The sequence below is a fragment of the Schistocerca cancellata genome, chromosome 5 (assembly GCF_023864275.1).
Source record: "Schistocerca cancellata isolate TAMUIC-IGC-003103 chromosome 5, iqSchCanc2.1, whole genome shotgun sequence".
In the NCBI taxonomy this organism is placed as follows: Eukaryota; Metazoa; Arthropoda; class Insecta; order Orthoptera; family Acrididae; genus Schistocerca; species Schistocerca cancellata.
Genome location: NC_064630.1, coordinates 531313742 through 531341700, shown reverse-complemented (window position 1 = coordinate 531341700; position 27959 = coordinate 531313742). Strand labels below are relative to the sequence as shown.

At 36.6% G+C, this 27959-nt stretch overlaps 1 protein-coding gene across 1 annotated transcript in view; it reads left to right on the top strand.

The window, feature by feature from the left end:
- Window positions 1-27959, top strand: part of LOC126188665 (centrosome-associated protein 350-like) — a 268811-nt gene that overhangs the window by 119514 nt on the left and 121338 nt on the right. Inside the window, exons 13-15 of the mRNA XM_049930268.1 lie at window positions 5214-6401; window positions 7129-8335; window positions 23283-23347. Coding sequence (XP_049786225.1) covers window positions 5214-6401; window positions 7129-8335; window positions 23283-23347 — 2460 coding nt within the window. The remainder of the gene's footprint in view (window positions 1-5213; window positions 6402-7128; window positions 8336-23282; window positions 23348-27959) is intronic.

Here is a 27959-nt window from a genome sequence, read left to right as displayed (position 1 = left end):
TCCATCAGCTTGTATATTCATAAACATATTTGTAACATCCCAGGAGGTGAAAATTGCATTCTCTGGGCTATTCATATTTACTACATGTTAACAAATTGGATGCTATTCTTAATGATGAAAGTCTTGTCATAAATGTACATTCTTTTAAGTTTTTTTAAAAAATAGGTACGAGTGTGTAATTTAGTTCACTATTGGGAGCATATTGATTATTATTAATAAGTCTAATTGACGTGTCAGGTTTGCGTGATGTACTCCAAACTCTTGCAGTGGTAATTTCCAGGTTAATTAACTTTAATCTGCATTTCCTTTCTAGCAGATCAAATAGTGACTGAAAAGAATCAGTTTCTCTTTTTAGCTCCATTTGGAATTTACTGAGTGGGTCTTTACTAACTGGCCTTTACTAACTTTGTGTTTGCCATTGTGTTCAAAATAATGCATTATTTTGTCAACATAATATTTCTTCTATAATGGTACTGCCGTATTACCGGCATCAGCTTTTATAACAAGAGCAGCTTTCAGCAATCCTTTATTCAAAATTTTTATGGTATTAAGTTCCTGTTTACTAGTAGTATTTGCATTTATCGCTTCCTGTATGGCTTGCTTACTTGTAAAGGAGCTGTAGTTTCTTCATTTTTTAATTTGGCAGACACACAAGCCATTTTTACTTCAGAAATGATGACAAAACAGTAATGCAGGAGTATATAAAATAAATTGTCAAACTTGTCAGAGGATGTATATTGGCCAAACTAAACGACCATTTGAAGTACATTATAAAGAACATTGCAATTTAAATTCCAACTGTACAGCACTGGGTGAACATGTGAAGACAACTAACCATACTTTAGTTGAGATTCAAGATAGCATGAAAAGTACCCACATCACGGATAAAGACCTTTTGTTAAACGTATTAGAGAGATTAGAAATTTTCTAAGAAAAGAAGAGAAACCCACAAAATTTATTAAATGAACAAAACAAATTTAATTTGCATAGATTCTTCCAGCTGGTTGATGATGTGTTATAGACGGCCTGTCAAGAAATGAATTAAATTACCTACCATTTTTCCATACAGAAGGGCCATTCTGTCAAGTGGTCTCATTTCAGAAAAAGTTCTCACGACCGTCGTGGATTATGCTGAAATTTTATGTGAACATTTGTACATTTTCCTAATGAACATCGGTAAAGTTTCTTGATCACTAATTCAATACTTCCAGAGATATAGTCATTCATTTTATCCCAGAGTGCAACTATCAACAGTGCACTTGAGAGTTTTGGCTATTTCGAGACATTATATATCCAGCAATAGGTGAGCTCGGATGATGAGCAACCATTTTTGCCCTATTGGATCATAGTTCCTCTCATACAGTGTTCCATTTATTAATTGAAATTCTGCTTCAGACAATTACTCATTCTTCAAGGATTCTTTGCTTTCCAGCAGTGCTGGATCTGACCATCAAGTCAATTGTTGGATGTTTCTACCAGCCACCCAACTCTGCTGTGACAGATCTAGAATCATTCAAAGAAAATCTGTGGTCAATAGCACATAAATATCCAGATGATACAATACTGGTTGGAATCGACATTAACTTGCCAAGTGTAGACTGGGATGTCTATGGATTCATTGCCAGTGGTACAGACAGACAGTCATGCAAAATGCTTTTGAACACATTTTCTGAAAATTGTCTCGAGCAGCTAGCTCGGCACCCCACACACAGTGGAAATATCTTGGACCTTGTAGCTACAAATAGGCCAGACCTTATCAACAATGTCCGTAAAGAAATGGGGATTAGCGATCATAATGTCATTATAGCAACTATGATTACAGAAGTTAATAAACCAGTGAAGAAGGCTAGGAGAGTGTTTCTGGTAGATAGAGCAGGCAAGCAGTTATTAACATCTCACTTAAACAGTGAATTTGCAAACCCGTCGTTCCTTTAAGATGGATGTAGAGGACTTACAGACAAAGTTTAAGCAGATTGTAAACCATGATCTGGAAAGCTATATGCCTAGTAAATGGACAAAGAATGGACAAGACCCACAATGGTTTAATAACGAAATTTAGCAGATGCTGAGAAAGCAGAGGCTGTTGCACTCTTGGTTCAAACAGGAACACGTAAATGACGACATGTGAAGGTTGGGAGAGATACATGCATCTGTGAAAAGATCTGTGCGCCTAGGATACAACAACTACTACCATCAGCCTTAGCAAAAGGTCTGGCAGAGAACCCGAGAAAATTCTGGTCATGTGTAAAATTGCTCAGTGTGTCTAAGCCTTCCATTCAGTCCCTTGTTGACCAGTCTGGTGTGGCAGTTGAAGGTAGCAAAATGAAAGCTGAAGTTTTAAATTTCATGTTCAAGAAATCATTCACATAAGAGAACTGCGCAAACATACTGTTGTACAAGGATACTGTTGTTTGACCATCAGACTGACTCCTGTATGAACGACATAGCAATAAGCATACCTGGCTTAGAGAAATAACTCAAGGCTTTGAAAGCAAATAAATCACCAGGTCCGTATGGAATCCCAGGTCGATTTTACTAAGAGTTGTCTATGGCATTAGCCCCTTACCTAGCTTGCATTTACCGTGAATCTCTCGCCCAACGCAAATTCCCAAGCGACTGAAAAAAAGCGCAAGTGGCTCCAATACATAAGAAAGGTAAAAGATGGACCCGCAGAATTACAGATCAATATCCCTAACTTCTGTTTGCTGCAGAATCCTTGAGCATATTCTCAGTTTGAATATAATCAATAATATGTGCATGAATCAGCATGGTTTCAGAAAGCATCAAACATGTGAACCTCATATTGACCTGTTCTCACATGATATACTGTGAACAATGGATGAAAGACAACAGGCAGATTCCATATTTCTAGATTTCCATAAAGCATTTGGCATAATGCCCTATTGCAGGCTGTTAACGAAGGTATCAGCATATGAAATAAGTTCACAGATATGTGAGTGGCTCAAAGACTTTTTAAATAATAGAACTCAGTATGTTGTCCTCAACAACATACTGGGGGGAAGCACACGCGCACGCACTCTAGGTTGTTAAAGGGCTTCTTCCACAAAAGCTAGCAAAGTTTTCATTCCTTTTTGTGTGTGTATCAATAGCTTAACAAAAGAACAAGAAGTTAGTTTTGAGGAGACTAGGTCTTATTAACCCTCAAGTTGGGCGTGCTGGTTTTCGTAACGTGAGCAGGCGTGTGGCGCACATTGTACACATGTAAAGAATAGCTGCCTTTCTGTTACCGAGTTAAACATGTATGAGCTAAATTGCTGTCTAATTAAACAATAATAAAATAAACCTTCTATCACATCACTCTGTTGCTGCAGACAGGTGTTAACCCATAGTAATGACCCACTCAAAACATTAGACAGCGCAGTTGAGTCAGATCCCCGCCAACCAGTTATTTGATTACTATTCTCGTAGATAACTGACTTATTGTGGAACTGTGCTGATAGCCCGAAATCAGGGTCATTTTCTTGTAGGGATCATAAATTTTTTTCTCAACTAGCATGTTATTTATTTTATATTATTGCTGCTGATTTGGATGTATGGCAACACAACTTATTACTGTGTTAGCTGAAGCAATAATGAAGGAAAAGATAAGGACTCACAATTTTAAAACAACAATGGAATAGTGCAAATCAATATTATTTGTAACTGGTGCACCTTATACACAGGCGTGCCTGCTCATGGGTTAATAGTAATGTGCGTGTAGTAAAAGTCCAGTAAATGCTGACTGTTGGCTATGAAGAAGGAAAGAATATTATTACATCTGGCAACACTTCGTTAACATTTCCTCTTTATTGAGCCTGTAATGCAGCATAATGTATGTAATTTAAGCCCTTCTGCTGCAAGTGGCACATAAACATAAAAGCATTTTGCAGTCTTGCTTGTTATGAAAAATTGATAACATGGGAAGAACCACTATTTGACAGTTTAGTGAGATACAAATTGTTTAATGTCTCCCTCTTGATATAAAACTGATATTGAAGTTACATTTGTACATACACAGCACTTAATGCTTTACTATATTACAACACTGCTCAAATATTGACTACTGACTTCGTACATTGATGAACTTTACAGGGTTCAATGTGCCTGTACATTTCCATCTGTTAGATCCTTTGAAATACAGTTGTATCATTAAGTGTGGTGTAAAAAATATTCATTTCAGATGGTACCTACTTTGGGTGAGGTGCAAGAGCAATTTTCCATGTCAGTCCTATGTAAAGGCTGTTTTCTCTGAATGAAATGCAATGTTACTGAATTGATGTAGGGAAGTCTTAGATGAGATAAAAATAATGGAAGGAGTAAAGTTAAAACTCACTGTGTGGTTCATGTGTTTGCAGTCAACAGGCATATAAAAAATGACTGAAAACATTTACGAGCAGAAGATAATGCCCTTCGTCAGAAAAAGTGATGCCTGGGCATTATAGTCAGATGAGATAGTATAGTCATGCTTGTGTGTGTGTGCGTGGGGGGGGGGGGGGGTCGAATTAGTATTGTACCTCCCATAAATATTGACATTGCTGATACACTAGCAGACAGTAACAATTTATCTCATTAAACATTTATTAATACACTCACAGTTCTTAACAAATAATCAGGGGAATACAGATAACCATTCGCCATATTGTGCAGGTGTTGCAAGTCAATAAGCACCTAAAAATGATAGGAGATAGAGTTGAACTTTTGGACACTGCCCTTCCTGGAAGTGAACTAACCCCCCCCCCCCTCTCTTACCTTCATCATGTATGTATTGTTTAATAGTGGAACAAAAGCATTGTCTAGATTGTAAATAATACTTATTTACTCTTGTAAACAGTTTCAGTCAACTATAACCATCTTCAGACCACTAACTCCTCTTTGATGTGTACACAAAGCTGTTGTAGATACCAAGAGCTACCAACCAATCAACCAGTTGTTAGTGGCCTGAAAATGGTCATGTTTGAATGAAACTGGTTAGCAGAGTAAATAAATATTAGTTGTGATCTAGACTGACTGTTCATTATAGTGCGTAAGAGTAACTGTTCTTCCAGTATGACTTCAAATATTATTATTATTGTTATGTTTAACAGCTAAATTGCATTTTCTGTATATGTCTGGAAAGAAACAATAAATTTAATTGTAATGTTCCATCTTTATTGTAAGAAATGAAATCTAACAAATCGTATCAGATGTAAAATTTCGAATCTTGCATGTTTCAGGCGCTTGATTCATACATCAATCGAATAAAAGAACAACTGACGCAAAATTTCAACACATCCCCCGTACTTGCTGTCAAACCGAAGATAAAACAGCCCCGTGTCCAGACTGAACAAATCTGCAAGCATATTTTGGGTAGAACTAAGGAAAAGTCAGAACCATGTAAACAGACTGAACGAAAATCCAACCAGGTGTTGGACAAAGTTGAATATGAATCCCCACTAGATGATAGTTCTCAAAAGTCAATATCAAATGGCCTAAGCACTGAGATTCCAACTGTGATTTCAGAACAGACAGCTAACTCTGTAAAATTTCTGCCAGAAGACACTAATAGCATCACATTCAGGGAAGCACACACTTCTGAAGATGATAACCATCAGGATGATATTGTTTCTGTCTCAGGCTCTTATGAGAGGACAGAGGGTCCTGACTCCACTGAAGATTATATATCTCAAGAGAAAAATAGCTACTCCAAGAACAAGAATGCCATTATAAAGACATCTTCCATGAAGGAAATCAGTTCCTTAAGCTCAGAACAGCAATGTTTAGGTTATGTAAAACACACAAAAAGTGAGCAGTCTTTTTCAGCAAGAGAGTTGAATGATGGAGAGTCCATAATTCCTACCATGCTTGCCTCAGGTGATGATTTTGTTGAAGAGGACAGAGAGATTTCTGAAATTTTGGTGAACAGCACTTTTGATATGATTAATGCAGAAGTTTCATCAACACAGCAATGTAAGGGTTCTAAAAATGACTACACACAAGAGTCTTGTGTTTCCTCATCCTTCAAGCCTCTTGAGAACTCATCTGAAGCTAAGTCAAATAACTTGTTCTCAGAGAGGTCAGACAGTTCTCTCAATAATGTTGTCCCCCACAGGACTGTCTCAAAATCGTGTACATCAGCTACTATAAATGAAGAATTATCTGAAATTGAAGAGACATCTGTGAGTGTGCAACAGATATCAGACACCACAGAAGTGCAGAAAGCTTCATCAGCTGTTAGTATACAACATGAAATTTCAGCAAAATCGGACTTAGAATCTGAGAATGTAGTAAATGTCACAGATTTAGTGTGTGCACCACAAAATGTAGGTGATACATTCTGTATCCTTACATCTGACATAAAAGCAATGAATGCCTCACCTAGTATTTTGGCAGCTGGAGAAGAAAAAAGAGAGGATTCTACACAGGTGAGTTTTCACAAAATTGCTCTGCTGATTTTGCTTTGTGTTCATTCCAGAAAGCCAAAGATCTAATACACTTAATTCAAGCAAGGAATTTGTTGCAAGTATTCAGCTCATAGTTGATGTAAGTAATAATACAGACAGTACTTTTCATGCCTGCTGAATAGTGCCCATATAGCTGTATAATTAATTACATTTGAGAAATATTAAAAAATTTATAGTCACAACTTAGTTCCCAGCATCTATTTGTCAGTCAGGTCGCTATTCATAAATTGAATGTTAACTTGATGAATGGAAACATTAGCTTCCAGCCATTAAAATGAGAGTTTGAGAAGGAATAATACCCACATTTAAAATAGCATTGAATCTCTAACTTATGGGATTTGTATGAGTGTGTCATCAGGATACAGTTGTGGAAAAGGAAAAGCGAAACTATACAACACTAGTCATGAAGGATAGGAAAAATCATTTCAGCCCCTTGATTCTTAGAGAGAGATGATAAAAGAATATGTTCTCTTCAGGGTATCCAATCCACTTTTCATTAATTAATTGCATTTTGTTTCACCTATATACAGCGTATTATTTCACATCAGCTGTTATGCAAATCAATAATAGTAAACACGTAAAAATTTTCCTTAGCTATGAACACAATAATTCAGTAGAACACATTTTCCCTTATTGAAATGTTGTTATTGTTAATTGTGTTTTTACATTATTTTTTTGTGTGGAACAGGAACTGCTATTATCTACAGAAAGTCGGAATCAACCATCAGAGAAAGAACTATCTGAGGAGTCTGTATTGAATGTCTATTCACATACCAATCAGGGCAAAGATGGGATAGAGTTCTGCCACAGTGCAGATGATAGCATATGCACGGAGAGCCATCCTATGTCTGTGCAGTTGAGCTCAACATTTGTTGTTGAGCGTGAGGAGCATACACCAGAAGCCCAAACAGTAGAGCAATCTAAAATAACTGTTGGCTCTGAAAAGAATGAGAACAAGATGCAAAAACTAAAGCTTGTTGACAGCATTACTGAATCAATAATGCTGCAACTTCTGAAGGACTCATTCGTATCACCTGACATTAAACTGAAAGAATGCGGAGAAGTACCAGATGGTAATGCATCAAGAGAAACAGTTTTATCATATGCACATAAATTCAGTGAGACCACCAAGCCAGAGGTTGGTGTAATAAGTGAAATTCAATGTGATTCAAGAACTGTTATCCTAGATGAAGCTGAGAAGCAAGAGAATCTTGCCATTGAAAAAGAACCTCTCACAATAAATGATATCTGCATTGGTAATACTACTTTCATCATTGATGAGTCTAGTAAGTCTGAGAAAAATACTTCAGTACTGGTGGATGAGATGCTAAATCACTTTCTAGAAAATGCTACCAGTGATGTACTTACCATATACAATGCAAAAATATCAAACTCTGACAGACTGTGTGTGCCTTCTGAAGATTCTAAACAAAGCCCATCCATCAAAATATTGGAATCACGCGATAATAGTGATCTTAGTCCACCAGATCGTGATTCTATTTGCAAGCCCTCAGAAATTATAAATGTCACATTGAAAAATAATAATACCCATCTCTCAGTTGATGATATGATAAATAATGATGTAGTGAAAGACTCATTTCACAACTCGAAAAAAATTAATGTTATAGAAAATGAAATGCAAGATATGATATCATTTACTTCCCCTGATAGTAGAAAAGTTCAAGAACTTTCTGTGGAAGATGTATTGAAGCCTTTTTCTGAACATTCTACTTGTGAGAAATTGATGACCAGAACTGATCGCGAACAGCCACATGAAAACAGAAGTGATGATGTCTCTTCAGGAAGCCTCATTACAGATGAGGGCGACAGTCTACTGCACCATGGACTTACAACAGCAGATGAAGTGGTGATGTCTGAGGAACATCTGGCAAATGGTAAGCAATTCCTTCCGTAATTTCTCTGTGCTGATGGTACCTGTATTAGTAGAAGTGGCAGTAGTACTCACACCAATTATTGCACTCTTCTCATTCTCTCACTTCATCTCTTGTCATTTTCAGAGGATACAATAAATGCATCTGAAGGTCGAATTGCTATGTAATTCTGCTGCTCAAAGGTAACTTATGGAAGGAAGTATTTCACGTTTTCGTGAATCTGACTTGCATGCATCTGTTAAATGTGGTATTAACAGTGCCATTCATCACGCCAGTCAGCCGTTCTAGTCTCCCATTATCTCTTCTGTTAATAGGCATGAATACCTGCGTTGTATTTCCATTGACCCAGTAACATGCAAGTTATGACTAATAGGATTAGTTTCTGTGACTGACATTTTCTCACAAAATTTGGCTTATCGTATAGCAGTGCACAGCACCAACTTTTAGTTGTTTCTTGCTTAATATCACATGGTAGTTTGAAATTTTTTCTGATTACTTGAGTCTTAATTTTGCCATGATTTCCATATACTCACTGATTCTTTGAGTGAGATGAATTTGTAATGCATATAAAACTCTATGTACCTAAATAACTCTGTTTTTTCGTTTTGACATCTTGCATACATTGATTCTGTGTGTTTATGCTTTCTTGTATGCTTGTGTTGTTAGTGTAAATTCGAAACCTAATTTAAAGGCTATTAAAGTTCCCAATTTTTAAATGTTTTACAGTGAAACTAAATTTCAGAACACTATTATCATGCATGTTTACATTAAAAAGACCAAAAGTTATTGAAATTCTGCCTATAGACAGTTTTAAATGGTCAACAATGATGTATTGCATTATGTACTTGTACACTATTGACAGTAACTCATTTGCTGTCTGATTTTGTCCTCTAACCTAATGTCACAACCATTTTGACCTTGAACAGTAGTACTGTATCAAAGCTGGGTTGGTCACTAATCAAAAAGTCCTGCTTCAAAAATATAATAACTTCATTGCTCATAATATGACGCGTTTTGGATTAAGAGCAACATGTCATACATAGATATAAAATTTACAAGATGAGTCTGTAACAGTCATAAGCAGACTTTAATCTTGTAGTTATACTTTCTCTTATGCATTACGCAAAAGCATGTAATATCAGCCTGAGTCTTTGAATATTCACCCATGTGTAATTGAGACCAAATAGTGAAAGCTAACACATGAATACATAGTTAAAACTGCATGCACAATGTAGTAGGCGGCTGACAGAGAGAATGTGTGATGAATCAGTGTGTGTGTGTGTGTGTGTGTGTGTGTGTGTGTGTGTGTGTGTGTGTGTGTTATTATTATTATTATCATTATCATTATTATTATTTTACAGTAAAGGGCAAAACAGTGCTCCAGCAGTTCTTATTTTCAGACATAGTTCTCATGACATGAACGATAAATTATATTGAACAGTAAGAAGAGCTCTGGACTTTCACATGTCAAGTAATGATACAGAAAATAGCCTAACTTTACAGGTACAGGATAAGTAATAACAGAGGGTCTAAAAACATGCACAGTGACTGAAACTTGAACTGCCATAAATCTGTTTTTCTTAACCTGTCACAGTAAGTAAAGACAACAGAGAATGTTGTGTGAAATGGTATTTGGAATTGCTATTCATCTTGATCCCAAATAGAGAGAGATTCTCTAGGAGAATAATAAAAAAATAAAAATAAACGAAATTCCAACTGTGAGGATCAGTCTGTAAGTGGCTGGACTAATATGTAATAGAAAGAGCTTCGATTCATTCAGAATGTAAAAAACTAGAAAAAAGTTGGATTTATAAGTAGTGTGGCAATCAAAGAAACATGGTAAAGCAAAATCGACAATGAAAATGCATAATCAATAAGATCAGAAGTAAGACAAACAGCAACAATAGAGCAGAAAACGTGAAAATGAAAAAAGTTTCGACGTGTAAAATAAACAATACAAAGATAAGAAGAATAAAGAATTCGGAAAAAATATCAGAAAACTATTTTTTAAGATATGCAATACTTTATTTTCTCATGAGACAATATTCAGCAGCTGCTCAGACAATTTTTAGTCGATAACTGACCATTTTACTTGAACGTTGCAAAACTGTAGCTCACAGAGTATAGAAATAAGTATCACGAAAACAAAGTTAGTGCTACAACTGTCAGTGTAAGAATTTTTATTTCCTTTCTATGTGGTACGCATGAATAAAAGTTTGAGTACAGTTTATTGTTCTTGTAAATATTGAGTCTGATATACAAAAAATATAAGCAGCAGAGATTTTGTTTTATGTATCATTGACCTTAGCATTTTTATAATGATAAATATAAGAACAAGTTAAGTTTAACGCTATTTTGTCACTAGATAAGATTATTAGGATTCCATGGTTGTATTCTGTGCTATAAAACAGCTACCGACCGCTAGCTTGATGACACTTTTCATAACACATTTAGTATTTTCTATCATTATCAGTTTCAAACATTTATTTCATCATCAGATGGCTGGATTGTATTTAGGGGGCAAACTGTTAATCAGCTTTTGAATGCTTGGTGTACTGGCTTTCTAAATATTCAATAGCTGATTAACAGTCCCTCTATACAAACACGCTCAATATTTCTCATATAGTATGTAACTTTATTTATCATCTTGTATTATATGACAATTCTAAACTTCGCACAAGAGTTGAAAAGTTGCAGATAACGTATTTGGAAGTTCCTATTCCCAGTAAATACTAGAATTTCTCTCTACAACTCGATGTAAATGGCAAAAGTGCTTTTTTGTTCTGTCTAAGTCGTCAGAAAAATTTGTTTCATATCTTGATGCAAGGAAATGATTGTATATTACAATGTATACCTCTTTCCCATCATGCACCTTCCACCTAAGGAAGCTATAAGCCAATCATTTCTGATCTTCCTTACAGTATCTTCTGTTCCACGTGAGTTTCTGTTTGCATGCTTTTACACTGTTTACGTACCTGAATGCAACCAATATCATTGTCTCTAAGATTACAGGTCACCTAGTATCATATTTTCTTATGGTTATTTTGTCCCTCACCCACACTATTCTGCACGGGCCTCCTGTCTTGTTTCTTATTTTCCCTGTTGTTAAATTTCTCTACTGTTGTAATTTTTGGGATTTGTCATTGTCTGTGGGACCAGTATTTGAAGTGAAGTCTATACTAATGCTTTCATTCTCCATCTGGCCATCTTCATTTGTTGTTCTTGTCATCATTGTTGTTGTTGTCATCATCATCATCTGTATTTCAGTCTCATCATTGCCTCTATCTTAACTTTCACTTCAAAATACCATCCACCCGTCTTATTGTCTCATGAGTCCCAACCCACCTTCTTAACTCTTCTCATAATTTCTGTCGTTTCTTTGTTCTCCAGTGACAGAAGCCTATAAGCTCGAAAGGCAAGTTACTGGAACATGTATTGTTCAATAAATGAGTACTTTTATCAAGTAAGCTGCCATTTCTGCTTTATTGGTGGATTCATATGCTTAATGTGTAAAGTTCTATACTGATTTTTTATCCTATTTGTTTATTTATCATTTTCTTAATATTTAAAATAAGATACATCTAAAGCTAAGCTCATTTAGTGTTCTGTAATTTTTAAAGTTCCCTGTGAGTCCAGACTTTGTTTTGCGAATTGCCTAAAGATGAAAGCTTGAATCATTTCATGTTCTGTTTCAGCAGGAGGATTTTCAATATACATTCTTCTACATAAAAACTGGCCACTGCAGAGGCTAATTCAGAATCGTTCATTTAAGGTGCAAGTAAAGCTGTCTGTCCTTCAGAATTCTAAGTCAGGCCACCTGCACAATCTGGTAACATTGTAGGATGTGGAAGTTTCTGTAGGATGTGTTGCCTTCTATTCAAGCTATTACAGTGCCATATATGTTTACGGTCAACTGGTAAACGTCATATGGTGTAGACACAAGGTTGCTAGTTCGATTCCACTCCTTCATTTATCTTTTAATCCGCATTTGGCTATTTGCTAAACTTATCAGTCTGGTGGAACTTTAGAGATAATTTACACCACTTTAAAACCTACCATAACAGCAAAATGTCCAGAAATATTTCCATGGAAGAGCACATGGCTGCATCAAGATCAGAAAAATTTATGGGCGAGAGTTTTCTTGCGCTACAGCAGCCACCCACAACAGGCTGCCTGACGCTAGGCATCACCACCAGGTACATGCGACATCATGCACATAGAGCACATTTCTGCTCACATTGATAAGGATAAAATTGTTTATTATTGTAGTTAGATTTTCCACATGAAATAACTTCAATAAACTAACACTGTGCAGTAACACAACGAGTGCAGATTCTATGAGTATATTTGTCAATTACCATTTTCTTATTGGTAGTCATGGTATGTGTCTTAAAGTTACGTATTGGATTTTGCATATTTGCAACTTATGAGTTTTGTTTAAGTGTTATAACCTAGTCACAAATGGAAAAAGGGCTAACATTGGCAGCACATGGTTCGCTTTGATTTTAAGGCACTGGAGATAGTCTGTAACATTTGTATCATGTGTGAGGTGAGAACTATTAGGCAAACAACATCAAAAAAGAATTTTCGTATGTCAGGAAAGATGGTCCTGGCATGAATGATTTTCATCATTCAGGAAGTCTCGATAACAGACATATATGATGAACTGTGACCATTTAATCTTTGTGTGACTTTTGTCTTCAATAGCTAAAGTTCAGAAGTTAGATGTACGGATGTTCTAATTGAAAGCAAGAAAAAGCAAAAGGACGACTATTACTGCATGTTTGCATCATTAAGCATTCTTGTGCAGTATTGTTACTGATGACAGGTTATGTTGCCTTTAGGTTAACTTCTTAAGAAGAAATTAATGGCTGAGCCCTAACAAGAGGCAAACACTTGAGCAAAGGGCAGTGTGAAGAGGGAATATTTTGCATCTAATGGCACAAAAAGGGTGTCGTGCGCTATAAACTCCTCCCATGTGTGTTATTTGTAGCAGCTGGTATTTGTTGGCAACAACTGAGACACTTTCCGGTCGCAGTGTAAGAAAAATGACCTACGATACTGCATCAAGTTTTGTTTCTACGTGTTTATGCACTCTGCTGATTTCAAAAACAAATTTATCCAGGTGTTTGGGGAATCATCCCTAATGCTCTTATTCTTCTGATCTTGTGTCCTTGAATGTTTATCCTTCACACTCCTTATTGAACAACTGGATGAAATTGCACTTTGGACCAAGCTTGACGAAGTCTTTAATGCAGAACCTGTAGGTTTCTAGTGGTGGGTTCAAAATGGCTCTAAGCACTATGGGACTTAACATCTGAGGTCATCAGTCCCCTGGACTTAGAACTACTTAAATCTAACTAATCTAAGGACATCACACACATCCATGTGTGGTTCTGGACTGAAGCGCCTAGAACCGCTCGGCCACAGCAGCTGGCTACAGGTGGGGAATTGGTAAGCTAACTTAGCATTGTCAGACTGTTTCAGGTAATCTGAAAGAATATATTTTTGATTATTAATTTCTCTCTTATATTTATGTTGTCTTCGTTAACTAATGAAAAAGTTGTATTAAAATACACACTTCTTACTTAATACAAATGACTTACAACTTGCCACTATAACCCTATGACAAAATCTATTTTAACAAAGCAAAGTATCTATAACTTGAGCATGCCTAGATTGGCATGAATTAGTAAGAAGATATCAATTTTGGACATCAAAACAGTCTGTCTTTGCATTCCATCCTACGTCATACTCAAATAGTATTGAAATGGGGCATTTCATCATTAAAATAGTGTGTTGACTAAAACAAAAAATTACGTTGGCAGAAGCAGAAAAACATATTACCAAGTTTTCAGTATCACACATTTATTGCCATTCCACAATGTGGTACTGGAATTAGTGGGAAAACTTATGATAGAGAAGTTTTCTTAAGATTTCCTAGTTGGTTCATGACCTGGCTCTCTGTTGCTCTGTTGGAAAAATCTGGCCTGCACCAAGATTGGAATTAAGATCTTTAACATGGCCTTCACTTTGGAACAGAACTCCATTACGTCAAAGCTAGTGAAAAACTGCTACATTCATCTGTACTTTATTGCCCCAGCGATGGCTAGATCAAACCAGTTGCAATGCAAAGTTGCAGTTTCCGTGTGGAACAATCTTCTTGGAGCCAAAACCAAAAATTAATAATCTGATGTCAAACCACAACAGTCACCCAAAATATTCATTGGAAATGACAAGAAAGTGTCAAGCTAATTTAGCAGCGTAATTCTGTTTCTTCCAGGAAGTAACTTGACTATCACAGAATTTTCAAACATGTTGAGGGTTGTTGTCAAGTTCCTGTTATACTACCAACAACGGGAATGTTTCTACAGCCGATGAGCTCCTTCAGTGCCCCAAGGGAACGGTGACCGATGGTAGGAATACCAGAAGTTTAAGCCAGTGGGTTTCATTTCCATTTCGGTAACTAGGTTTAGGGGCTAATGCATACTTACTAACAATTCATGGATGCTCCAACTGCAAACAAAACACTATAAATCAGTAACTGTCACAATTCTTTTTCATTTTCTGTGTGAGTCATACTGAAAACTAAAAAGCCCGTCTACCAGATGTGATTCACAATTTAGGGTCATCTCTGATGGCTATACTGTAAACATTTTAGGTGGGGAAATACATCTTTTGATAATTGAGACTTCACAAAATGTTTCTAAGATCACTGTCTTTGGCGCCACCCTCAAAACAGAAGAACGCAAATGGAAAAAAACAACACAACATTGATTGCAAAATGTGTACTTCCACTAAAAGACTTTGCAAGCTATGATTAACAAAGTAGGAAATCAGGAACGTCTACTGTGCGAGGAAACCATATCCAGTGACCGAAAAACTTGTGAAGAAAATGAAACTGGTGAATGTATGCAGATGAGGTTCAATTCCAACTTCTGCTAACATAAAAGGAGGAGCAGTTGTTATCAGAATATGAAACAACAAACACAAAACACTGACAGTAATGTCAAGAGTGAGTCATCTGTAAGAAAAACTATAATTCAATCTGCAGATACCGAAAGAACTAGAAGTATCATAATGATTACAGTATAACTGCTGCCAACGCTTTACCATTAAAAGTGAAAAGTGACTAATTGAAGAGCTATTCAACTTGCATTATCCTAAAGACAGAGAGAACCCTAAAAAAAACAGTATGTTCACAAAGCTGAGACCCTGATGGTTTCCTACGAACGACACCTCTGACCTACCACAACATTCATGTGAGAATTTTTGAGGAGTGATATGACTGCATAAATGGGTGGACTGTTTGAGAATTTGTATAGACTATGCATAAACTGCTGATTCATTATTCATAACTACCACCACTTTTAACAGTGGTCATTGCTAGCTGGATTATAGCACATATATGCATCAGAGAGTGACACCTGTTTATTCAAATAACTGTTGCTCAGTATATTTCAGATCACTGGAAGTAGGATTTCAGCAAGTTGATTACTTAACTTAATGTAACATATGGAACCTGTGTGGTAATGATTGTCATTTCATTTGCATAGTGGATGGTAAAATTTTTTGTGCAATTATCTCCAGAGTGAATTTAATTCCCCCAACAATGAACAACTCTGTTGTCATTTTTGCATCATTAGCAGCTCATGAATTGAGGACTATTGTAGTTAAGTCGGATTATTCATAGTGATGACATATACAAGAGATGTAATTTCAAATTGATCTTGAGATGTATTTTACATACAGCAGTGCATGGTTTAACTGTAGAGTTAGCAATGTTTAACCTGTTATACTTAATTTACAGAATGGTATGCGTAAAAAACTAGTGTTGTTGTGGTCTTCAATCTGATGGCTAGTTTGATGCAGCTCTCTATGCTACTTTATCCTGTGCAAGCCTCTTCTCTGTAAATTATTGCTGCAGTCCACATCTACATCTACATAGATAGTCTGCAAGCCACCAAACGGTGTGTGGTGGAGGATAGCCTGTACCATTACTAGTAATTTCCTTTCCAGTTTCACTTGCAAATAGAGCGAAGGAAAAACAACTGTTTATGTGCCTCCATAGGAGCCCTGATTTCTTATATCTTATCCATTTGAATGTGCTTACTATACGCAACTCTTACCTCCATCTGCACCTTTTAGCCACCAGTACTAAAATTATGATTTATTTGTTGATGTCTCAGAATGTGTCCTATCAGCCGACTTTTCTCCCCAATTCTGTTCGGTACGTTCTCATTAGTTATGTGGTCTGCCAATCTGTCATTCACCATTCTTCTGTAACATTACATTTCGAAAGCCTCTGTTCTCTTCTTGTCCACACTGCTGATCATCCACATTTTGCTTTCGTTCACGGCTACATTCCAGACAAATGGTTTCAGAAAATACTCCCTGACACTTAAATTTATATTCAGCGTTAACAAATTTCTCTTCTTCAGAAATGATTCTCTTGCCATTGCCATTCTACATTCTATATCTCCTCTAAATTGGTCATCAGCAGTTATTTTGCTGCCGAAACAGTAAAACTCATCTGCTATGTGTAGTGTCTCAGTTCCTACTCTAATTCCTTCAACATTGCCTAATTTAGCTACATCTCATTACCCTTTTTTAAATGTTAATCTTATATCTTCCTTTCAAGACACTATCCATTCTGTTCAACTGCACTTCCAAGTCCTTTGCTGTCTTCAACAGAATTAAAATCTTCATTTACATCTACACAAATACTCTGCAAACTACTGTACGATGCATGGCGAAGAGTACCCTGTACCCCACTAGTCATCAGCAAGCCTCAAATTTTTTTTTCTTCACAGTATGCTTTAATTCCTTCTTCAAATCTGTCTTTGGCCTCCTTTACTGCTTGCTCAGTGTACAGATTGAATAATGTTGGGGTCAGACTTCAGCCCTGTCTAACTTCCTCCTCAACCACTGCTCCCTTTTCATGCCGCTTGACTCTTTAAAATATCTGTCTGGTATCTGTACAAGTAGTCCCTGTATTTTATCCCTGCTGCATTTAGAATTCTAAAGAGTATATTACAGTCAACATTATGGTTACCTGACATTGTCAGCAGAAGTGCAATCTCTGATTATGAAAAATGTAATCTCCATGTGACAGAAGTTTGTATAGCCATTAGAACATCTGTCACACTGTAATTACATCACAGTATACTAATCAAGGTTTGAACGACGAACTGGAGATGGTGCCCAGGCATATTGTGTCAATCAAATAATTCCTTTTGCAAAATATTTTAATAAGGCTGAAATTAATGCTCAGTTAATGGCACCATTCGTACGTGTGCCATTCAGATTGTAGTTCAAAAGAACAGTCACCCTTACATAACTCTGGACTGGAATGAGACAGATGGTTCAGATTTGGTCCACCAGTGTATTGGACCTTTATGTAAGATGACTTTTAACCATTTGAAAAATCACGTTCGTTTGGATTTTACATGCAAAAAGCACGTTTTTCTGGCAGGTTTTTGAAGCACGCCGCTTCTATACTTCAAACTTATACGAATAAATTCAAACTTGAGAGAGAGAGATTTTATGCATGCCACTTCCATGTTTCAAACTTGTGCAAATCTGTTCAAATTTGTAAGAAGGTAGACAAATACATGTAATTAATGGTCATCCTATTGTTTTGTAAAAGCTTTATCTGTTACCGCAATATAAGCAACATGGCTCAAAAGAGAATAAAAAAGCCTATGTCAGATCAATCGTCGCTAAAGTCAACAACAGTGTTCTAATCGCAAAATTATGACACAGTAAAGGTTATGAACCAGAATAAAAAAAATGCTCCTATTGTACCACAGAAAAAGGTAAATATGTTCTGGATGGAGTGAGGGATTTAAAATAAAGGAACCAGCTTTTCGACTTATCCACTTCCACAGTGCTTTGAGCTCTCTTGGGCCCCCACTGTTACATCTATGGCGAGGGGTGTAAGAACAAATAGAGGCAACTTTATGTGCTTCAAGTGAGTGGGATGCATCTACAATAAGAAGTGTTTGGGAGTGAGGGTACATCTTTAATAGAATTATCCCAGAGTTGGGATGCAAGCATTCTAAACTTTAGTGACACACTGTCTCAAAATGCACTACATGACAAATGCCATGTTGGATGACATGATAGCACATTTAATGTTATATGAAATGACATCACATATCGTGTTACTTTACTTCACATGCTACGTTTTATTACATAGCATGGGTACTAACACTGACAAGTAAAAAAGTGGAAATGTCAAAATGCTTTGATTTAAATGTCTTTGAAACTGCCAAGTAAGTCTGAAAGTTAGTTCCCTTCTTTTACACACCTAACTGTGCCCGGGACATATTCGCCCCCCCCCCCCCTTTTTTTTTAAATTTTCCTTCTATGATAAAAACATTTTTTGTTCTGGTTACGTAGACCAATAACAAGTTTCACCAATTTTAATTGCCATCTTCAGATCATTTACATACATCAACCTAGATGACAGTGCACTGCACAGAGTGACACAGTGGTTCATGTATGTGGATGACCTGAAGGTGCCAATTAAAATAGCTGAACCTAGTTGCCTATGTATGAAATTAACTGCGATTTGAGCTAGTAAAACTTCTGAAACAAGAATATTATGTTTTTTTCTAATGAATATTGTCAAAATCTTCCTCTAAATCTACAAAAGCTATGAACATAGATTTGCCTATATTGTAAGATAAATTGTGGGTCAAGTATTGCCTTGTGTATTCCTACAGTTCTCTGGAACCCAAACTGATCTTTCCCAAGGTCATCTCCTACCAGTTCTTCCATTCTTCTGTAAAGAATTCGTATTAGTAGTTTGCAGCCATGACTTCTGAAACTGAAAGTTCAGTAATTTTCGCACCTACCACACCTGTCCCAGTTATAGTTCAAAATATGGCTCCAAAATCTGTCTTACCATTACAGAATCAATTTCAAACTTTCCTCTGTCTCCATGTTTCTTCCAGATTTACAGCCTTCTTTTACAATTCTTCAGTCAAATGTTTAAACCATTAGAAGTGCAAAAATTGTACTAAAGCAAAAAGATAAAGTGTGAAACAAGCAGATTTTATGTGCAGTTTCTTGGTAATAAACACACAGCAGTTTTCATCATCACGTTCCCACATCAGAAATGTTGTAAAAGGCAGGGAGCTCTGTGTTTCCACCCAACAGTCAAGAACTAAATTAAAGTCAAACTGCACGCACTCTAGGAAATGTGCTGACAATCTCCCCTTCTCTGTTTGGTTAACCTTTTTTTACGTTTAATTCTCTCTGCTTATGTATGCTGCAAATAGAAAAACTAATTTGGGAGGCACTTTTCACATTTCTTTACAAACCACAAGCAGGAGTTGTGTTGTGGTCCTTGTGAGTGGATGATACTAACATCTGTATGAACAAAATGGTGTGGGTACTCAGTGAATAAGTTGGTATTATGCTGTATAACTGCTTTAAATGACAATGGTGGTGGCACAAAAAGTGTAGCAGTGATTACTTGAGTAAAGGTAGCTTGGTGGTGTCAACACTTCTTATGAGCATCAACTCTGATTAAGCTCTACCTGTTTTCTCCTGGTCCCCATCTAACATCCACAGTGCACCTACCATGCTACACTGCCTCATGTTTCCTTCAAGAACAAGCAGGAAGTGGAACCAAAAACTCCTAACACTTGAAGGGAATCATGTTGTGAATTGAACATCAGCTGTGGAGTGCACAATGTATTCCTTTTAAAGTGATGTCATCATTTTCTTGTTTTACAGGTAGAGAATGCAATGCAATGTCAAATGACAGTTATATCCACCACCAACATTAATGATTCCTCCACCATTGCCATTTAATGATTGCTTTGATATTCTTAATGCAAGTTGTGCACTGTTGTTATGAATAATAAGATAAAAGCTTATGTCTACAAGAGCAAAGTTCTGCTATAGCCCTGAGCTGTATAGCTTCTAGCAAGTATACATTTGACTGTAACAAGACATTCTAGAGCTTCTACAGGTTGACAAATGAATAATTAAACATCTACATATTAATTCTGTAATGATGCAAACTGTCGAGTGTTAATTTCTGAGAAATTGCAAATAAAACTTTTATAACATTGTACATTGTAGTGTGAGTAGAAAATTAAATTTAATTTGTCCTGTGTACCTGCATTATGTACTTATTCTGAAGTTAAGTCCAGCTCATACTTACAGACCATAGCTATATTTTTTCATGAAATAAGTGCTTTCTTTAAATAATACTACTCTACACAGTTTGCATCACACTTTATTTCAACTGTTTTAGTACTAATTTTGCACATGTAATAATTCTTTATGCACCTTGTACCATAAATAATATTTTTATATATTATACAACAGGCCAAACATTGCTCACCATGCAGTTAAATCATGCATCACTGTTTGCAAAGTACATCACAAGATCAGTCTGAAAATGATGTCTCTTGTATTTGTCATCACTGTGAATAACCTGACTTAACTAAAATAGTCCTCAATTAATGAGCTGCTAGTGATACAAAAATGACAACATAATTGTTCATTGTTGTGGTAATTCATTTTGCTGATAACTTCATAACAAATTGTGCCATCCTTTATGCAACTGAAATGACAGTCACTACACAAGTTCTGTATGTTACAGTAATTTGAATAAACAGGCTTTGCTCTCTGATAATATGCGTCATAATCGAGCTAACAGTGACCCTGTAGCATTAGTTATATATCATGAATCAGCAGCTTGTGGATAGTATATACGAATTCTAGAATAATCTAGCCATCTATGCTCTGATACAACAACATGATAATTCTCATATGAATGTCGTGATAAGCTAGATACGTCGTTTGTATGAAACCATCAAGAACTAAATAGCACTGACTGTGAAGAACTGCTTAGAAAATTAGCACCATGCTCAGCTTGCAGAAACTATTGGTATTTTGAGTTCTCTCTGTCTTAAGCGTACTGCACACTGGAAAATTATTAGGCATGGGAGTTTTTCACTTGTATTGACAAGGCATGAGCAGCAGTTATATTGCAATCATTATGTGTAGATGATACTTGTCGTTCTTTCCTTATTTGTAGACTGAGTTATAGTTTTGCTTAAGGATGATTTATTCTAGATATTACAGTCCGCGTCTTAGGTTCGTGTTACACATTTCTATGACAAGTGCTTCTCCTTTCATGTTAGCAGAAACTGGAATTGAACATCCGATGGTTTCATTTTTCTTCACGGCTTTTTGAGCTCCCCTTTTTTGATATTTGATTTTGAACTTTGTTATTCATAGCTCATGAAGTCTTTCTGTGGAAGTTTGCCTTTTGCAATCAATGCTGTGTTTTCTTTTCATTTATGTTCCTCTGCTGTGAGGGTACTGTCAGTGACAGTTATCTTAAATCTATAATTATCAACAGATGTGTTACCTCATAATGTTTACAGTGTAACTACTGTAGATGATCCTTAAATCTGAATACCATCTAGTGAATGAACTTTTCAGTTTTCAGTATGCTGAAGACCAAAATCAAAAAGAATTGTGACAATTGTTGATTCATGATGTTTAGTTTGCATTTGGTGCATCTGAGTATCCCTAAACCTAGTTGCAGAAATTGACCTAAAGCTCATAGGCTTAAGCTTTTGGTATTCCATCTCTGTGGCTGCATATTTGAGATGCAAACTCCACTTATTTCCGAGTTAACTGGTGAAAATGTCGGCTATAGAAACATTCTCTCTGCTGAAAGTATAACTGGAACTTGGAAACAATACAGAATGTTTGTCAACAGTTTGATAATCCAGTTACTTCCTGGAAGGCACAGATTTATTGTGCTAAATTCAATTTATACGTAGCTAATCCCATCTTCTACGCTACAATTTGTTTGTTCTAGTCACTACTGTGACAATAAGGGAGAGACAAATGCCACAACTCCTTGCTAGCTCTAAGATAACGGGGCCGTGTTCCAAAGTGAAGGTTGCATTGTCTCTCCATTCCAATCTCACCAGAGGCCAAGTGTTTAACTGTTCTGTGCAGAGCTACAAGCAGCCAGATTAAACATCAATAAATAAATGTTAAGAATACTGCTCCATCGTAAAGCTTCTTGCTTACTCCAATACCCGTTTGTGTAAGGGCAAAAAAGTTATGATATTGCACATGTTATAATACCTCTTTCTGCTTCTGCCATCATAATTTTTGGTTTTTGTGAATACATTATTATATTTATGAAATTCCACTGAAAAGACAGCATGTAAACGCAGACCATTTCAAAGTCCAAAGCGCGTAATTTCTCACTAATTTGTGCTGACACAGATACTGTGTTTTATTAAAATAGATGGTATTGACCCAATTCACTGCAGTTATTTCACATGGAGAATCTAACTACAATAAAAAACAATTTTATGCTTACCAATGCAAGAGCAGGAAACATCCTTGGTATGCCACGCCGCAGTCAGCTAATGGCAGCCAGTTGTGGTGTGGCCACTGTAGGGCAAGAAAATGCTTGAGCATAAACTATTCTCATCTGGGTGCAGCCATGAACTCTACTGTGGAAATGTTTCTCGAAGTTCTTACTATTAATGGTGGGTTAGTAATTGATGTAAGTTATTGTTGAGGTTTCATCAGACTGACACCTTTAGCAGATAGACAGAACTTGCTTTAAAAAAGAAAGGAAGAAAAAGATTCAAACTTGCAACCTTGTTTCTACATGATGCCTTTTTTACCACTAGACCACAAGCAGAAACAGCATGGAACCAGCTCGAGCGGTTGACAAGACTCCATCCAGAAACTTCTGCATTATGCAGTGCTGCCAGATTGTGCAAATGGCAGGAATTATAATTCTGAAGAGCAACTGGTTTTATTGATGCCTTAAGTGAATGACTCAGACATGGTGTCCTTCGCGGCTGGCTGGCAGCCAGTTTTTATGTCTAATACAGTACTACTTTAAATTGTTACATTTTTATGTGTTATTTTTCTTGTTCCATAGGTTGTAAGTCAAAAGTTGGTACCCAAAATGGAAATAAGTTGAAGGACATCAGTCATCTCCAAAAGGTAAGAGCTCATATTGCAGATATAATAGCTTTAATGAGTAGTTCTCTGTATCTGAACTTGAATGATACTTCTATGAGGCATTTCATGGAACAGGCCTCAGGAGATAAAGGCATAGAATCTGTCAAGTTAAAACTAATACACACAAGGAAATGTGCTTTCCCATTTAGTTAATTGTGATAGCTATAAATACAACAAACAAATGAATTTCTAATGTTTCAATGCATGCTAATTTGTTTTTGTTGTTATGGTCGTCAGTCAAAAGACTGGTTTGATGCAACTCTCCTCTCTAATCTATCCTGTGCAAGCCTCCAAATTTCTACATAACTGTTGTAATCTACATCCATCTGAACCTGCATACTGTAGTCAAAATTTATTCTTTGTATACAGTTTTTACCTCCATTCATCCCACCCACCCACCCCACTTCCCTCCTTTACTAGAAGAATTATTCAATGATGTCTCAAGGTATGTCTAACAACCAGTCACTTATTTTAGTCAAGTTGTGCAATAAGTTGCTTTTCTCCCCATTTCATTTCAATGCCTCCATGCTTATTACCCGACATACAAGTCTAATCTTCAGCATTCCCCTGTTGCACCAGATTTCAAAAGCTTCTGTTCTCTTCCTGTCGGAACTGTCTTATCATCTTTGTTTCATCCAGACAAATACCATAAGAAAAACTTCCAAACAGTTAAATTTATATTTGATGTTAACAACTTTGTCTTTTTCAGAAATTCTTGTCTTGCTATTGCTAGTCTACATTTTATACTCTGTATACCATAGCCATCATCAGTTTTTTACTCCCCAAATGACATCATTTAGCTAGTCATTTCTGAAACCTCTTGCCTGTGCATTGCCTGATTTAATTCAACTATATTCCATTACCCTTGTTTTACTTTAGTTGCTCATCTTTTAACCTCTGTCTAGTGTGAGCAGCATGCCATGTTCCATGCAGACATTGCTCACTTTGCTACTGCAAGTCAGTCAACAGTGTGTTTGTGTGGTCTTCATGTTCCAAAATTTCCCTCTGACATTATGAATGACTAATTTGATATTGAATAATTCTGTGAAGATTTGTTTTGAAAACAGAGTAACCAGAAGATGTTCACTGGACAAATGTACATTAATACAGCTGTGTTAGGTGTTATCTGATATCCCATAAACACAAGATGGTCAAGATTATTTCCTTAGGTGTCTCATCAGAATTACAGTATCATCGAACATCTTGAAAGTTTTTATTTCTTCTCCCTGAAATTTAATACCCTTTGCAAAAGTCTCCTTGGTTTCCTCTCCTATTGCTCAATGTGCAGATTGAACAACATTGAGGACAGACTACAACTCTGTTTCACTCCCTTCCCCTTTCATGTCCTTCCACTCTCACAGCTGGTGTCAGATTGCTGTACAAGTTGTAAATAACCTTTTGTGCCATATATTTTGTCCCTAGTATCTTCAGAATTTCCAAGAGAATATTCCAATCAACGTTATCAGAGGCTTTCTCTACAAATGCTATTAATATCAGTGTTGCCTCATGTGTGCCTACATTTCTCCAAAACTGAAACTGGTCTTCCCCAAAGTCAGCTTTTGCCGGTTTTTCCATTCTTCCATAAATAATTTGTGCCCATACTCAGTAACAATGACTTATTAAACTGATGATTCAATAATCTTCACACCTGCCTTCTTAGGAATTAGAATGATTAGATTCTTCTTTAAGTCTGAGGGTATTTCACCTGTCTTATATATCTCGCATGCCAGATGGAATAGTTTTGTCATGGCTGGCTCTACCAAGTGACGTGTCAGATTCTTCATTTAGTATCGTGTCCTCCATGTCATCTTCATCTATTTTCTCTGCCCTTTCTATAATATTATCACCAAATTTGTTTCCCTTGTATAGCCTTTTTATATGTTCCTTCCGACTTTCTACCTTCTGTTACTTGCATAGCACTGAATTGCTATCTGAGCTCTCTTATACATACAAGTGTGACTGTTACACAACAAATAATTTAAAATGTTTCACTGTGCTAAATGCTATGTTACCATCCCTCAGTAATTGCTTTAATCAATTTCATAAGGCAGTTTTGGCATGACACAACTGCTTTTCGGTTTGCAACCTATCAAAAGGGAGGTGTTGGGGGTCTTCCACATATGCTTTTACATCGCCTCACACCGTCCTAGTTGGAACCAACAGATACAGATAGTTTCAGCAAACAATAGCTTACCTTCAGCATTTGTCAATATTGTTTTAAACGGCACTGCAATGGTGCAGTAACTAAAGCTCTCTTTCTTTTATCTCGTCTTTCTTGCTGCATGTTTTTACTTGTAAGAATGAGTGGTGAAACTTATTTTTTGACCTTAGAGGTACAGCCCCATACATCTCATTTGAGAAGCAGTCCCATTTTTTGCTGGCTTGAAACATGTAATTCTACAGACTTTAGGGCTACATATATGCTCTGGTGTGTCTCTGTGACGTTTCATGGGTGAGTTGAAGCTTAAACTTTAACTACTCTAGGCACTCTTCATATAAGAGGTGAAACGTAAGCCCTTAATCCTTCCTTCTCATCACTCTACAAATAATATTCTGCCATTCATGTGAATGTAAACACCTAAGGACGCAAGACTTAATTTGTTCCTCAAAGAAAATATCTTCCCCTGCTCTACTAGTTTCCCTTCCAGTCTAGAACTGAAAAATGGTATCCATTTCACCCACTATTCAAGTCACAAATTTATCTTTGCAAGCACCTTTTGATGTATTTGTGATGAAATTATTGAGAGATAGAATATTCTGGAGTGAATTTGTTTGCATTGCAAAGCAGTGTGTAGCAATCTGTGGTTCCATGTTTTAAATTTACCATGTCTTTTAAACGTAGTGCTCTCTCTTTTACAGTTAAACATATTTGTAAAAATCTTACTTCCTGAATATTAGTAGTGCTTTGTGTAAAATGATTTTGAAGCAATAACATCCCGCAGTTCATACAATTGAGTGATCCCAACTCCCTATGTTAACTGTAGAAAATCCAAGATTGAATGTAACAGTATTATAACAAGGATAGTTGCTACTCACCATATGTTCTTGGCAACGAACATAAATGTGGCAGGAAAAGAACCCCCTACCACCAAATATATTTGTTTTTACTGAGGTGGCTTTCTTGCACAGCACCTTATGGCCTCTTCGCAGGGTCAAATATGTTTAAAGAAACTATGGTGTACAAGTGATGACAACACAGATTAGTGACAGTGTACAATAATTTAGTAATGCATATCTTAAGTGTGAAGAGAATGCGTGGCAGTGTAGTTCAAAGTTCACGTGCACTGACTTATCTATGAACAGTTTTCTAGTCCTGAATCACTGATAAAATTGATAGAATGTCCTGTTTGGTTCTTCTTGGCAGCAGTGGTAGATAAGTGCTGATGCTCTTTTTAGGCACAGTGTTGATACTGTCGAACTAACTTGACTGAGGGGAGCCATGTGTCCACTTACACCTATCTTTGGCAGAAGAATATCAGCTTGGAAAACTGTTTGAGTGATGTATGGCAGAAGCATAACATAGTTTGTGTTGTGTGTGCCCTCTCTGATGTCTTACCTCAACTATGTAGCACCCCCCTGGGGTCTGGCCTTGCTATGTGGTGCCCTAGGGGTGTATGCCCCCCCCCCCCCCCCCCCCCCTGGGATGAGGAAGCTGTTGAAGCTTGTTTCATGCTTCGCCACGCTTGCTGATGTGTGAATTATGGCAGATGCGCTCTCCTTGGTATTTGCCCCCCTCACCCGAGGAAATTCGTGCCCAAAATCTACTTCACCTTGTCACCATCTATATCTTCAACTGTTAAACAATTATTAACTTTGAAAAACATTGTTCTCCACTGCTGTGCATGCTTGTCTATGATGCACATATGGCTTTAGCATTTTTCCGCTGGTGATTTTGTATCATGTGGAGTGGCTCTGTACTGTGAAAGAAAATTAACAATGTACTGCTGTGTTAGCTTTGTCATACGAGATAAGAATGTCCTTACAAATTTATCTGTGAGTCCATTTGAATGAGCGTGGTTTTGAAATGTGATATGTCATTTCATTCACGGAATTGTAGAAACTACTGTGGTGAAAACTAAGGACTGTTGTCCGTAACTATTGAATTTTTGCAAACATTTGAGTGAAAAAATCCTTGACAAAGCTTTTTCATAGGAATTATTGACAACATTTGAATCTCACTTGGAAATTTTGGAAAATGCATCCATGACAATAAGCTAGTATTTTCATAACAGTAGTTCACCAGTGTCATTGTGTGAACATGACTGGGATTCTGGTGATTACTGTGGCCATGGAAAAATATTCCCACGGAGGAGGCATTTAGTATATATTGGCATAAGTGTCATTTAACCAGTATCATTTGTAAGTCTTCATCTGTGTTTTTCCAGTACTAATGCATTTGATACATAAAATAGCCTAGTGGCACTTTGGGTGCTAAGTGCTTCAGGAATCATCCCTCCTGATTCTCAATGTAACAAAATGACACAATTTTAGACAGTGACAGTGTATCTCGAGTGGCAGTAAGATTGAATTTGCGGTTACTTGAATAATCATTCTGAATGAATTTTATTTATTTATTGTATCTCGAATAACACTG